Genomic DNA, 14,828 nt, shown 5'->3' on the forward strand with positions numbered 1-14,828 from the left:
CCTTTACCCGATTATTATTAAATTACATTTTTAAAAAAAGAAGAAAAGAAAAGAAAGAGAGAAAACTAAATACATAATTAATCGATTACTGAAAAACTATTAAACATCAGAAGAAAATTTCCTCATTTTCATCAATATCCGAGAGTCTCGGTTTCTTCGTGATCTGAAAATAAATAAAACGAAAGTTGCTTAAATACCATTCTTCAATCTAAAAACACCTTATTATACGAAAAAGTTGTTTATATCTACTTACAGGCCTATAATTTCTATCTCTATACCTATATTTGTAATATATTGGAATCTGGGTGTTCCTCCTGCGTTCTTTTTCTTCCGCTGTATAGCCATATTTGTCGTTGTCTAAGATGGTGAACAATGTTTTAAATCCTTCGCGTCTATTTGTTGATTTTCGTTGGCAATCTACACATTTCCCCACCACATTTCCCATTGTCGGTGAAGACCTTTTCTTTCTGCAAAATATAAAGTTCAGAAAGGCGCTAAGTATAGTTGTTGTTTGGGTTGAGCGCCTTTTTGAGCGGGAGCGAATAATATCACATCTGCATGCCATCTCGTCTCATAAACAATTGATTCTAAATGAGTGCTGCGTTTGATTTATAAACATTTTTGTTACATTTTCCACAATCAGACTACTTGATGCGAAGTTTGGTTGACTAATTTCCCATTTTTTTAATTTCTCAACAACCACGGTAGGCTGTGCGTTTATATAGTTTTGTTTCAGTGCGTGCGGATTCGTAGCTCAAAACGTTTAGTATATATGAAAATAAATGAATCAAATTCAACCACTAGAAGAGAGGATGGCAACATTCGAACCAATTTAATCCACTGAAATCCACCAAATGCTCGTATCGCGAATTGACTAGTGTTGCATCTTATACACATATAGAAAGTGAATCGAACTAAACATGTCGAGGAAAAGTTTGTTTTCATAAGAAGCTTCCATACATTCATCTAGGGATGTTTTCATCTATTCATTCGATACAACGCGCTGGTTCCGTTTCTGAAAAGAGAGAAATCGTTTTTTTTTCTTTTTTTTTATTTTACCAGGAGAAAGATCTTCTGGTTCGGGAGGGCAAGTGTTATCCCCGATCAAGACACCCATTCTCCTAAGAGAATGGGTAGTGTGGGATTCCTACCCACTAAGAAAACTCCTGGGACATTAATATTTTTTTTTACTTTTTTTTAGTTTGGAATACTAAAATGTAACCGGTTAAAGGGTTAATGAAGCCTAGGGCGTCGTGTTTCTTGGTTTTGCTAGTAGCAAGATCATCCTTTGCCTAGGCATACGGGAAGATGTTCATTGATTATGGGAATCTTTGCCGTTGAAGCCGTAACTGCCGCCGGTAATTTGGTAATAGCTGCCTCTTTTCAAAAAGCGTAGCTTTAGAAATGCGATTCAGACCGCTCTCACGGAGAGCTGGTAGAAAAACTAGAAAAGATGGTCAAAATGTAATGTTTTACTTGAGGCAAAGTTAGGTGTCTCGAAAAGATCTTTCGTTTGAGGGGTCGTTTGTGGAAATCGGTAATCGGATCATTTAATGGGTCACATGTAGAAATCGCTTGAGCGATCATGAAGTTATTAACAAATTTGTTATTTCAGCAAAAAAAAACGAACCAAGGTATCTGTACCTACGTCCCAGTCAAATGTTTATTTCGTAAACCTCGATTCGAGGTGGAATTTTTGTTGTATCAAGTTGTTTGTATTCAAAAGACCTTTCATTTCAGAGGTCGGTTGTGGAAATTGACCGGGGCACTAAAAAGTTATTAACAAATTAGCTATTTCAGCCAGTATTGTAAGTTGGACTAAGGTTTTTGAAGCTTGTTGGTGTGCCGCTGCTTCGTTTTAGTGGTGGGTACATCGATCCACAAATCCGATTCCCATTCCATCAAACAATCGCGAAACGCATTGCAACCCTTAACACTAGAATACATTGCTTTGGAAACTTGCCCGAATGCTTTTTAGGGGTCATTTTGACCCCTATTTTGAAAAACGTTATAACTTCACTATTTTTGAAGATTTTTTAAATCCGTAAACTGTTACGTTTTAGTATATTTATTGACTATCTTTTGGCGTTTTTAATTTTTTGATGCGCTACTTCACTATTCCACTAGCTCGGTGTATAGCAAAAAAGATCGATATGAGTCGAATTTTAATCTTTTCAACTTTTATTCTTTCAAAATTTATCATGTAAATTCAGAAAAAAAGTGTGCGCTATGATGTTGATATATTCGGCCACCTTTGAAAAATAATTTCATATTTTTAAATTAACAAATAACGCCACAAATTGATCTTGAATATGTGGATTTTAGCATTTTCCATAGATATTTTCCGTTCTGCGCTTTGTTCCGTTATTCCTTACGCGAGCGTTTCGAAGCGTTATGCGCGATGCGTTTCTATGGAAATTGGCATTATTTACAATCTTTGAGGCCAATTTATGGAGTCGTTAGTAATGGCAAAAATATGATTTTATTTTTGAAATGTTGCTCAACATACTAACTTTCTAGCGCACACTTTTTTCTAGATTTACATTAAAGATTTTGAATGAATAAAAGTTGAAAAAAAAAACGCATTTTCGACAAAAACAAAAAACAAAAACAAAAACGTTTTTGCTATACACCGAGCTAGCGGAATTATGAAGAAATGCATCGAAAAACCAAAAACGGCAAAAGATAGTCAACAAATATACAAAAAAGTAACAGTTTACGGATTTGCAAATTTTTCAAAAATAGTGGAGTTATAGCGTTTTACAAGTAGGGGTTGAAATGACCCCTAAAAAGCATTCTAGGTATAGTCAGGTTCGTTCTCGGAACTGGTCGAATGGAAAAAAAAGATAAAACTTTGGATTTTAAGAAAAGCCTTATTTTTTTTTTGTGAAAATATTCAGCTGTTTTCGAGATATTAAAATCGAAAACTGTGTTGAGGTCAAAATGATCCCAATTTGGATTCTAGTCTTAAGGTTGTTCGGATATGCCTGCCAAATGACCGAGAAAACGGTGTGCTAGAAAGAGTGCACTGAATCGCATTTCTAAAGCTACGTTTGGCAAAAAGAGGCAGCTATTACCGCATCGACGGCCGCAGTTCGGACTTCGTCGGAGAAGATTCCCATAATCAATGAACAAGTTCCCGTGTACCGAGGAGAAGGCTGTAATACGACTCACCTCGTGTGTGAATCGATTCAAATCGTCAAATTGAGACTCAAACGAATCAAATCTGATCCGAATCCGTCAAATGGAATTCGAATCTTTAGGATCCATCTCGGGATCGAATCTTCGAATCTTCCGGATCCCGATTCTGCCAACACCAAAAATTAGTTACCGTCGGTAATCGCAACAACATGCATCGATAGTCCATCGCATCTGTCACTTGGCGTTTTCGCTTTGAAGTGCATGGAAATTCCGTCGGAAGTCGGGGTCTGTGGTTAGTTTCGGTGCGAAAAGTAAAGTTAAATTGTGTTATTAAGTTTGCGTTGAACGTTGGGCCAACGCAAATCGCATCGTTCGCAGTGAGTCCACTATCGAAAACGCCGGAACGCATTGTTGATTCGTCATAGCACTCGTGGGGTGTGGTATCGTTGACTTGTCCTTCCAAAAGAATTCGTTTCAAAGTATCGCGCAGACGGGAAACTCTTGCAGCAGAGTAATTGCTGCTACTGCTTTATGTTCGTGTATAATTCGTCTTACGATCGATCGCGAATTAAAGGCGAATCTCCTGGAGTGCTGCCTGTGAGTTGGTGATCACGACAAAAATCCCCGAGAAAATTGTTCCAGCATCGCGATAAGCGGAGTGTCGTGGGACTGTGTGTGTGTGTTCGCGTTTTTTCCCTATTTCTTCTGTCTGTTGTTGCTGGTGAATGTCTGGTCTTCAGTGCACGGTGCATCATCAACGTTCGGGGTAGATCTTCTGCGCTGGCATTTCTAATTATTGCACCGAATGTGTGAGATAGTACTCCAGACAAAAGAAGTCATATGTGTCCCCCGTTAGTCGTATGGTGCTCCGCGTCGCGGAGGTGAACAAACGCACATTTCTCCGAATGCTCGCTGAGTGTGACGTGTAATTACCGATAATTTGGGTTGGTTGAAACGAACTAGAGTTAGTAGGTGGTAGCCGCACAACACAACACAATTTTGGTTCAAAATCGACCAACTTTCCATCCAGCCGTACTTTGGTGCTTAATTTTTTACTACTCCGACCGTTCCACATTTATCGACCATGGCAGACAAGGTGTTTAAGAACATTTTTGGCAACAGGCGTGCGAAAGATTCGGAGCGGAATAAAATCTCCGAAATTGGCCTTCCCACTAACGTGGTGCACGGGATGCACGTGAGCAAGAACCAGCAAACTGGCCACCTGGAGGGTCTCCCGAAATCGTGGATCCGGATGGTGGACGCACTGATCACGTCCGATGAGCAGAGCAAAAATCCGGAAGCCGCCTATCAGGCGGTCAAGTTTTACAGCTACTCGATAAAGAAGAAAGAAGCCACTGAACCGTTCAAGCCGTTCATCACGGAGGATGCGATCCACGAGGAGACGGAATCGATCGACCAGTTTCTCGACCAGAAAACCACACACAAAAGCGTCGACTCGCTGGCCGGGAGTAGCGAGGAAAATGAAACAGTACCGACCGCCCCGCCGCCACCCCTGCCGAAGAAAAGCATGACGCTGCCGCCGAAGCCGCAGCTGAAGCCAAAGCCGAAGAACTACATCAGCAAGGTGTACAAGGCTACGGACAATCTGCACCTGATCGACTCGGACAGCAGAAGCAACACGATGATCATCCATCACGTGCCTCATCTCGATACGCACCAAAGTTCCTATGAAATCAGCTCGAACGTAAACAACAACAACCTCGACCGGGAGGTGGACGACCCCGATCTGATCCTGCGACCAAAGGAGACGCTCGCCCGGCAGCCGAAAAGTGACGAGCAGGTGTACTACGAGCTGAAGAAAATCTGTAACCTTAACGACCCGCTCAAGCGGTACGAGAAGACGGTCGAGGTGGGCAAGGGTGCCTCGGGGGTTGTGTTCATTGCGCTGGATCGCAACACCGGCCAGAAGGTGGCCATCAAAACGATCGACATGAAGAACCAGTCGTCGAAGGAGTCGATTCTGAACGAGATCAACGTGCTGAAGGACTTCAACCACAAGAATTTGGTAAACTTCCTGGAGGCGTACTACTTGGAGGACGTCGACCAGCTGTGGGTCATCCTCGAGTACATGGACGGCGGACCGTTAACGGACGTCGTGACCGAGACGGTGATGAAGGACCGTCAGATTGCGGCCGTGTGTCGCGAGGTGCTGCTTGCCATCAGTTTCCTGCACGCCAAGGGCATCATACACCGCGACATCAAGTCGGACAACGTGCTGCTTGGTATGGACGGCTCGGTGAAGGTCACCGACTTTGGGTTCTGCGCCAACATCGAGGGCGACGAGAAGCGGCAGACCATGGTCGGCACACCGTACTGGATGGCGCCAGAGGTCGTCACGCGAAAGCAGTATGGTAAGAAGGTAGACATATGGTCGCTCGGCATCATGGCGATCGAGATGATCGAGGGCCAGCCGCCCTACCTGAACCAGGCTCCGTTGCGTGCGCTCTACCTGATCGCAGCGAACGGCCGGCCCGACGTGAAGAGCTGGGACAAGCTGTCGGACAACCTGAAAGACTTTCTCGATCGCTGCCTGCAGGTGGAGGTCGACATGCGCGCCTCTGCCGACGAACTGCTGAGCCATCCGTTCCTGCAGGACTGCATGGAGTTGCGGACGCTGACGCCACTCATCAAGGCCGCCCGGAGGTTGCTGAAGCGGGATCAATAAACAACCTACAGTCGAACCAACGGTAACACGGTTATTGATGGGGATGGGACAAACGGGCTTGTTGAAGGCCGAATTTATCCTTGATCGTTGGACAAAGGGTAAATCGGGACAGGGAGAATGAACAACGAGTCAAATTGAAGGTTCGTTAGGATGAACTTTTTGCCGTATGTGGCTGTGAGATTAAGTGCCTTTTTTACCGAAACCGACCGACGGAAGAAGATGAAGCGAGGCGGATAAATGACTAAAACAAAGCATCTTAAGGACAGGTGTCATAAAAAAAAACTGAAGGAGTGCGAAATTGTCATATGAAGTTTGCTAAAAAAAGGAGGAAAAAAATCAATTATTATGGTGCGACCGTGTGGAGGAGGTGTTGCACAACGCGACTCGAAAATCACACCCGTAGTCAACGAGCTTAAAGATAAGAAAAAATGTAGAGCTTACAAAACCCGCTGCTAGAGAACAAGGAGGAGGAGGGTGAGGATCGAACAGTATCGATAACGTGTGTGCTAACGTTGTTGATAAGCGACACAAGACGGCTAGATTGTGGTGTCCTAGCAGGCGGTGCTGGCTGGTCCGGTATTCAGTTTGTGTTAGTTACATGTTGTAATAGTACAATCAATCTTAGCAACCCCGTCTCTTTGGTGACCATGTGGGTAGCATCCATGAATACCAAAATCACAAGCATTAACGTTACGGTAATTGTTCCCGTTTCAACTGACTATAATGGTGTACGTTGCTCAATACATCTTTAATGTATTACACTGGATCATCTAACTAAATCAAGGGAGTACTTTTGTCAAATAACTTCACTCGGGATACTTCACTAGATTTTTTTTTATTTTGGAAACATGTGTATCCTAAACAATCAGTATAAAATGTCTATTGCTTTGCATTCCGTTATTTTTCGCTCATTTTGGCGCAGCTCAACACTGATTTTTGATATGTATACAGTTAAAATAAAAATGGCACTCGCCTTTGAAAGTGTTTTGAAACGAAATACACGTTGCTCTATTTCAGTAATAGTAATGGAAAACCAAACATTTCCGGAACAATTTGCTAATAGACTCGTAGTGTTTCTTTCAAATTTGTGTGACCCGCGAGGTATTTCGAAAACTGATTAAGCACAAAACACGTGGATTTTTAAAGTAGCCCACACATTCCTTTGTCCATTTTGCTTTGAAATATAACCACCATGTTTGGTTATAGGGTTGAACACAAATTCCATTGATAATTCGTTGGAGAGATTGATTCAACACTTGTAATTGAAAGTGGTCAAACATGATTTAATGGTCTCGATCGATGGCTCTCTTTGGTGCTTCTTCAACCATCCGATATTACATTTTGATTTTCGGTGCCTTTTTCTCATCTTCCATCCTTTGCAACGGGGTTTATGAAAAGGAACATTCCTCAAGAGAGCCACTGCTATGCTTTCGCCGTGTCGTATTGCGCCGGGTTGAGCATGAGCATATACAATGACCCGGGCAAAAGAATGCCCCTAGAACGATAATAATGTCGCTAGGCGATTAGCCGGAACCGTCGGAAGACCGCAAACGCCAAAGGAAACGAAAGAAGATCGTTTCTCGGGTAATGAAATAACTCGCTTTCATTGGGGTACATGGCACCAACACTACAGTCATCGCGGGTCGCATCCCAACCCCGCTCGGCAACTTCGTTCCATATGCTGCGTGTTGGTCTACACACGGTCGTCTCTCTCTTGGACGGACTTCTCGAACGCGACCGTGATGGAGCCAGTAGTCGTCCTCCAAAGCGGTCCGGATACGAACGATGCCCGCGTATTCGGGTGGGGATGGTGCGTACATCATCACCCTATGGCGCGCTCGTGGAACGTGCACAGAAAGTGCATTCAATCTGTTCGCTTGCGGACGAGATCGGGCGTCGCACAACGTTACGGATGGTGTTTGGACGGTGGTCGGGAGGAGAATGAAGCTAAAGGATTGTAAAAAGGCGAGTGCAGAAGAATCAAGAGAAAAGGCAGAAGCGCACTGTCGCTGGAATTATTCTATTAAAATTTACATCTCATTGAAGAAAATCACGTTGGTTGCCGATCCCGGACGACACTTGAAGCCCGCGTGCGTGTCGTGTGTTCCTCGAACCACGCTTCACTCCCTGCCCTGCTGGTAGTCTGGTCCTTGAGTAATGTGTGTTTGTGCGTTTGTTTGCTGTTAGGTGCTAGCGTCGTGACCCTTTCCTTAAGCACAAACACACAAACACACCAGCATGGGACGGTGTTGCAAATTTTGATTAGCACTGTCTTGCCATCGACCACAAAGCGTTTAGTATGTTTTCCAAAAGTCTACAGACAAACATACAGCACAGAACCGGATGGAGATGGCTACCGGTGCTTTACCCGTACCAAAAGCGGTTTTTGCTACCGCCTTCACACAAGTTGATGTTCCCTTTCGATAGACGATCCCAATCGTGTTTGCACCGTGGTGGACGGCAAGGAGGGGTTTTATTTTCCCGGTGCCAACATCAGGCCGCCGCCAGCTGTAGGCAGAGCGGAGAGGTTCTTTCGCTTCCAACGGAAGCCGCGCAAACCTACGCTACTGTTCCCTTCCAGGAGGATCTACATATGCTCCCATCTTCAGACGGTACGATGCTGGTACATTTGCTGGGGCTGTACACATAAGAAAGAATAAAAAAAAAACACTAAACGAAGGCGCAAAAAACCCCACGAGACACGATTTTTCATGCAAGCCGCTTTTTATGCTATAAATAATTCGCTTTGGAAAGCATAGATCCAGACATCCCATCCCGGGGTAGTTCGTCGGATGGAGAGGCGACACATGTATAGTTTAATTGCAGCATGGCTTAATGTGTCTGCCACTGGTGTGTTGACTGAGTCTGAAACGGTTCAGAGCGAACACATGGAGTACTTTTTTTTCTCTTTTTGTTTAAAGCACTTTCTCGCAAATGTTTCTACGGACAGATGCGATCATAAATCAATCAAACTCTCTGGAGACTCTTCTGAAAACTAGTGCTCGGTTTTAACGTATGTTTTAGCTTCTAAGTTGCTAAATTATTTGTAATTTGCTACATAATTATGTACAGTTGTTCAGCTTCTAACGGTTTGACGAGGATCGACGATCTTTCGCGCGATCACGCTGTGACGGGAGTTTTATATCCAAAAAAATAACCAATCACAGATACCTTCACTCTCTCGCTCCCTTAAGGATAGGTGAAATGGGGACGTAAGGTGTTAAACGTCCACTTAAGAAAGGGAGAGTTTCTTCGGCCGGACACGGGCAGAGGTTATACCGGTGAGTCACTCGGGCCTCGTAGCAGTTTTTCCGTCGCCAACGAAATGTGGGCAATAAAAACCACAGTGACAAACCTCGCTTGCGAGGATGATTCATCCACTGGAAACGGGTCCCAGGGACTGTGTATATATCGCTCGTGCCGATATGGTGCCCTGCAGCAAAGGGGAAGAGAGGGAGAGAGGGAGGGGAATATGCGGTATCAAACGGTTTAAATCCCGTGACGATGGTCCCGGTGCCGGTGCGGCAGTGACACGGCAGACGATTCTGTCTGTGATAGACTTTACCGTTACCTGGGTTAATACTGAAGCCGGTAGCGGCGGTGAACGTCGAGGGTGTAAGCCGGTGATCTTATTTCTGAAGAGGGATAGATTTTCAGAAGAATGTCAATGCTGTAGTTCAGACCGTCGCTCTCATTTAGGACAATGATTAGATTGATAAGAAATGTTGTGTGTGCGATATTCCATTATTAGTTGAAAAAATATTATGCAATATGAAATTCAACTAATTGTTCTTATAGCATAAATTGAAAAATAAAAATCATATTTTTGTAGGCGGCCGACCCTCTCGATTTAAGCTTTGTTCAACTATTTTCCCACGATCGTCAATCCGATCGATGGTTCTTGTTCAAATGTTGTTTACTAGATGGTTTTTGTCGACATTTGTCAACCAATTTGAAACAGAATCAATAAGATAAATTAGGAAAATCCGTACTAAAACTAATGACATCTTTAGGATCTCCTTTGCTATAATTTGGACAACCGATGGTGCAAAAATTAACTGAACATAAATGCGTGATGGCGCATCAAGTTAAACTATTGAACGCAAAATGTGCTACATATTTTGTTCCGGTTCAGTAACAAGTGATTCATTGTCTTAGTAATTGAATAAAATTACTTTAGCTATGTTTTTACTTGTTCGCTATGATTTGTGTGTTTTTTATGTAGCTGGTTCTTGTGTGCCTCGCGCCAAGAGTCACGGACTGTATGGCTTTGGTAGGGAACGGTTCTTTAATGTTTCACGCTACACGAAGATGATAATCATTTCATATTCCGCCTAGCAGCGGCTTCGGGTGCCGGTTTTTTTTTCGTAACATCACACTCCATGCGGAGGAGATGCTGGAGGGTTTTACGAGGTGTTTCTAAGCAGACAATTTACTCTATGGTACGACACCGATGAAGAGCAGCTCTTGTTTTGAGGAGAGACGAGGGCGACAAGGTGTCTCACTAACGTCGTGACACTCTCGGTTACGGGGTAAATTAATTTGACCTTATGCTTCAATGCAACCCACCATCTCGGATGGTTCGCAGCAAGGGAGAAGGAAACGTGTGTGTCGTCCCATCGTCGTTGTAAAGATGATTGTTCTCGTGCGATATTGGTGGAACACTGGGGGTCGGGAACTAAGAAGAAGAGGGCGCGTGAAATCAAAAGCTCCTTGGAGTGTGATGAAGTAATTTCAGATTTCCGGGTTTTGTAACACTCCGACTGCATGTGAAATTGAACATGATTGTAGTTGATTTTCTCTTAAAAAGAGAAAATATGTTGCCAGTATTAAAGCAGAAAATGACCAGCGAAATCCAACACATGCGGCTCGTGTTAGCCATTTAGTTTGCCTTTAAACCATTACCAGCGAAATAAGTCATTTGTACAAACTGCAACCATTCCTAGCATCCCTGCAACGAATACTGCCGTCTATAATTGTGTCCAACAAAATTAACACCGGGTGTATCACCGAACCGTTATCAGATAACATTCAGCTACAACTATTCGACACACTGCGGCCGAATGTGTGATGTGGCTTCTTGAATGAACTCCTCCTCCCGGTTGGTCCTGTATACATTTCTTTTTGCCAGATCGTCATGTCAGCTACTTCCGGCTTTATCTTATCAACTCATGCCCCACTAACACCCCGAGGAAGGTACGCCGCCTAATGTGGGGCGCGCATGAGTGGCCGTTTTAATCTGGTCCATTGATTCCGCTGATGAAGTGGACAAGCAAACACACACAGGGCAGGGCAGTTTATCGGCAACCAAAGCCTCTCAGCGTGTTCTACCGGAGAAAGAGAGTTTGAATGTTTTATAAATTTCGGTGGGGACGGATTTTGGTTGTTTTCTAATTACCCGGGAGGGTGTTTATGAAATCATGTGTTCATTCGTATCCACATCCATGACACACTTGTAACCATCCATCACCAACCCGGCAGGAAAGAGGTAATGAGGGAAAGATTCCAATATCGGTCGGCCGCTACCGGGGGCGGCTTTTGGACGATGCGGAAACAATGCTAACACAACAGCCCATCGAACGAACGAACTAGCAACAATATCGCCTTGACTTCCACAATCAATGTTGCACATGTTTCGCATAAAAACGACCCCCCGTCCTCGGGCTGGAACGGGGCGCCAGTGGAAAACCTGAACACAAACTGAATACCGGTGCCACGGCCTTCCGCGGTGCTGCTGCTTCGCGGCATCAAACGTGTACCACTTACGTAAACTGAACTGACAAGCTCTCCCACCAACGTAAAAAACAATAAAAATGACTAAGGTATTACAGCCGATAGCGAGATAAGGGAGATGCAACTCCGAATGTGGTCGCTCAATAGTTGTACTGCACGCACAACGCGAGCTGCTTCAAGCTTTTGTGCTAACATGATAACAGATGCAACTATCGATGAGACAAATTGTACTATCGAACGCACTGATCGATTTAGTTAACCCGGAAGAAAAACGCCGTTATTGTGAGCGGCGTGTACATACAAAGCAATCGACAGCCATAACGAAGTGGTAAAATGCGTTATACTTTTCAGGGTGTCCCGAAGTTTAACGCGGCTAAAATCGATCGATCCCAACTAACGATGGCACAAGTAGCAGGATCCAAACACACCACCCTGAATGTATATAGAGTGCAAGTAAACGATTTCTTTTCGCATTAAGAAGGTTCGCTACGGATTGAACTTTCAGTCCCACCACCACCACCAAACGCTCTACTGCAGGACGATATGTAAATAGGCACATAAATCCATCACAACCTGCTGATATAATACTATATTAGCGACGTAAGGCTTCTTAATCGTAAATTGCCGCTTTTTTTATTCGTGTACGAGAGGGGAAGTGTTTTTGGGGAACGTAGCGTGAGTTCTTTTTTGTAATTATTATAAGATTTTTCTTTTCTGTGTGTATAGGAAATCATTCTGGGGCCCGTGAGGCGGGTGCATCCAAACAGCATTTAAAAAGCAACGTGCAGCACATTGCGGGGGTAGAGTTTTGACAAGAAACAGAAAATGAAAGTATTCATGAATTTTACCATGTTTCCATAATTTCAACGCCATAGTATGATATGGTTAACATGCTGAAACAAACGGTTTTGCACGGTATTAGAACGGTACGTAGGTTTTCGTGGTATTTTTTATTGTAATGAATAAAGGATGAAGTCACACCACATTGCACTACCATATCCATATATAGACGCATAAATGCAACATTCGATACGGTAATATTTTGTAGTCCAACTTTTTCCAATGCTGTAATAAAGCGATCAAATATGTTTACGTTTAGTCATGGTAGAACGTTGTTTTGTACTGCGTGACGGAGATACATAATCCGAAAATAATATCCCGATAGTGAAGGTAAGTCTGTTCAGCCAACATAGGAAAAGGTGGTAAAGAGTAATAAAGGATGGTATTTAAACGTACAACATTAGATTTTGTAAACTTATGTGATATGTAATTCATTTGCAATTTGCAAATTATTTCGACATACAACAACTAATTGTACATGCTTAAATAATGTAATAATGTAAACTTTAATCTTCCTTTGAAATATTTATTTGCTGGGTGAATAACCGTTCTTTAGCGATTGTTAACGGAATACCGAATGAACAATAATTTTCCTAAGGTTTTTGTTAAAAACGTTTTACGTTCTTAAGGTTTGGTTTTATTAAATTTCTATTGGAAAAAAACAGCTAACCATTTTGAAATAGGCGCGGGTATTTGAAATCAGTGTGATAATTGATCTCCTTTCTAGTGGGCCAAAACTCCTGTGACCTCCTTCAATAATTATTTTTATTTTATTTATCGATATCCTTTTGTAATAAATCGTATCACTTTCATACGGTTATGATTTTACTGTCAGTTTGAGTTTAACGGATGTCGTCCGGGAAAAAAAAACTACTCACAACCAAACGTCCTCCCGATATTTACCATCCTTTTTCAACTGGTCGATAAACGCTTTACTACTTTCCCTTTCTGGGTCCTCTGATGACTCTGCTAGTAACTCTACTATGGTAGCAGTAATTTGAGGCAGGAGAACCTTCGAATCGCCGCAAACGAAAAATAAGCCATGTGGACTCCTCAAGTTCTCTACAATCTGCGCTTTGCGTTCTTTGATGCGATCCTGTACGTATTTAAATCGGCTGTTTTCATCCCTGGAAAACGCTTCGTAGCAGGCGTCGAGCACGCCAGTTTCAACGTAACCCAGAATTTCTTCCTGGCACAGGTAGCTTCGGTCCCGGTAGCGAAAACCTGCTATTAGTTCAGCCTTCCCAATCGTCTGTCCCTTTGCCAGCGCCTCAGCACGAAGGTCCAGGAAAGCGAGATATGGTGAAACGCCCGTGCCAGTTCCCACCATTATCAAATCGTTCTGCAGTTCACTATCCTTAATGGTAAATGCACTACTTTGTCGGAAGTAAAAATAGACAAGGGCACTAGTGTCAAGTCCGCGTAGGTATGTGGTTGTGATTCCAGGCCTCGATGCGTTGTGTGAAAATATAAAACGAATCGTCGGCTTTCCGTCCTCACGGTGCGCATTTGCGATTGAATATGGCCTCGGCATTAATCTCGGAAGATGTTCTATCATTATTGCTGTCGTTGGCTTGCATGAAGCGACCAGCTTAAGGAGAGAGGTAAATCCTTTTCCTTGTTTAAGGATGTATTCTTCGTACACGCTATGTCCTTCTTTTGAACAAAGCACTTCCAGGAATCGCTTTTCGCATGGGTCGCTGGTACAAGGGATTAGGGCACGGATCAAAGACTAAAACATAAAACCCAACATTATGATCGATTTCCGAAGGGTGGTCCAGCTTGAGCTTACCTTTTTCGGAACGGCGCGCAAATCCAAACATTCACTGAAAAGACGCCGCAAACTCACAGCGGCAGGAACAAATGGTGGTACCTTGGCCGCTTTCTTCGTGCAATTTTTATCAATCCCCACACGATGGATAGCATCTACTTTACCTTCCAAATCCAAACGATTCAATACGTAGTATACATCGGCCGGTAAGTTGTACGTTAAAATCCCTATCGTATCGCCCGGCCAGTGCCGATGGAGAGCATCTTGGAAGTAGTTCAATGTGACATCATAGACCGTTTTCACATCTTCTCCCTCGAGTACGGGTTTCAGGTTGGAAATAAAACCGTCTAAAACTTTGGTGGCAGCAAACGGTTGTGGTGCATTCGCTTGTAAATGCCCTGTTGGTAAAGGTAGATCCGACTGCAAGTGAGGAGAAATATGCCGGGTTGATGAAGCATGTAAATAATAATAATAATAACTTATCATACGCAATTCTCCTCGACGCATATGAAACTTGTTGGAACAGCAGGCAAGGTAAGAGCTTTTCCTTCATACTCAAGTAAAACCTCGGATATATTGACGATATCCATGCTGGAAAGTTTGAGGGATAAGCACTACGTGAAGAAAACAAATAAAAACATTGGAGCACGTGCACAT

The 14,828-nt window shown here is 43.3% G+C and overlaps 2 protein-coding genes across 3 annotated transcripts; one reads left to right on the forward strand and one right to left on the reverse strand.

Moving 5' to 3' along the window:
• The first annotated feature begins 3,412 nt into the window (after positions 1–3,412).
• On the forward strand, positions 3,413–6,828 carry LOC131259238 (serine/threonine-protein kinase PAK 1). The gene has a single exon (XM_058260679.1). The coding sequence runs from the start codon at positions 4,226–4,228 to the stop codon at positions 5,825–5,827; it is 1,602 nt and encodes a 533-aa protein (XP_058116662.1). The 5' UTR covers positions 3,413–4,225; the 3' UTR covers positions 5,828–6,828.
• Positions 6,829–12,925: 6,097 nt separating this feature from the next.
• Positions 12,926–14,783, reverse strand: LOC131259245 (methionine synthase reductase-like). Of its 2 annotated transcripts, none has more exons than XM_058260688.1 (3): positions 14,660–14,783; positions 14,193–14,591; positions 12,926–14,132 (listed from the first exon to the last, which is right to left on the reverse strand). In XM_058260688.1, exons 1-3 carry the CDS (start codon positions 14,759–14,761, stop codon positions 13,275–13,277), a joined length of 1,359 nt encoding a protein of 452 aa, XP_058116671.1. In that variant the 5' UTR covers positions 14,762–14,783; the 3' UTR covers positions 12,926–13,274. The 2 variants fall into 2 exon arrangements, with proteins under 2 accessions (XP_058116671.1, XP_058116672.1); XM_058260689.1 differs by having other exon boundaries at positions 14,193–14,569; positions 14,660–14,760.
• Positions 14,784–14,828: the final 45 nt, after the last annotated feature.

Source organism: Anopheles coustani, chromosome 3 (assembly GCF_943734705.1).
Source record: "Anopheles coustani chromosome 3, idAnoCousDA_361_x.2, whole genome shotgun sequence".
In the NCBI taxonomy this organism is placed as follows: domain Eukaryota; kingdom Metazoa; phylum Arthropoda; class Insecta; order Diptera; family Culicidae; genus Anopheles; species Anopheles coustani.

What these genes read in the sequence shown, in the direction of transcription:
- LOC131259238 (XM_058260679.1), top strand. Translation starts at nt 4,226, where the DNA reads ATGGCAGACAAGGTGTTTAAGAACATTTTTGGCAACAGGCGTGCGAAA.
- LOC131259245 (XM_058260688.1), bottom strand. Translation starts at nt 14,761, where the DNA reads ATGGATATCGTCAATATATCCGAGGTTTTACTTGAGTATGAAGGAAAA. An exon ending in TATGCGTCGAGGAGAATTGC is followed by an intron (nt 14,592 to 14,659) that starts GTATGATAAGTT and finishes CCTCACTTGCAG; the next exon opens with TCGGATCTACCTTTACCAAC. An exon ending in TGCGCGCCGTTCCGAAAAAG is followed by an intron (nt 14,133 to 14,192) that starts GTAAGCTCAAGC and finishes TTTATGTTTTAG; the next exon opens with TCTTTGATCCGTGCCCTAAT.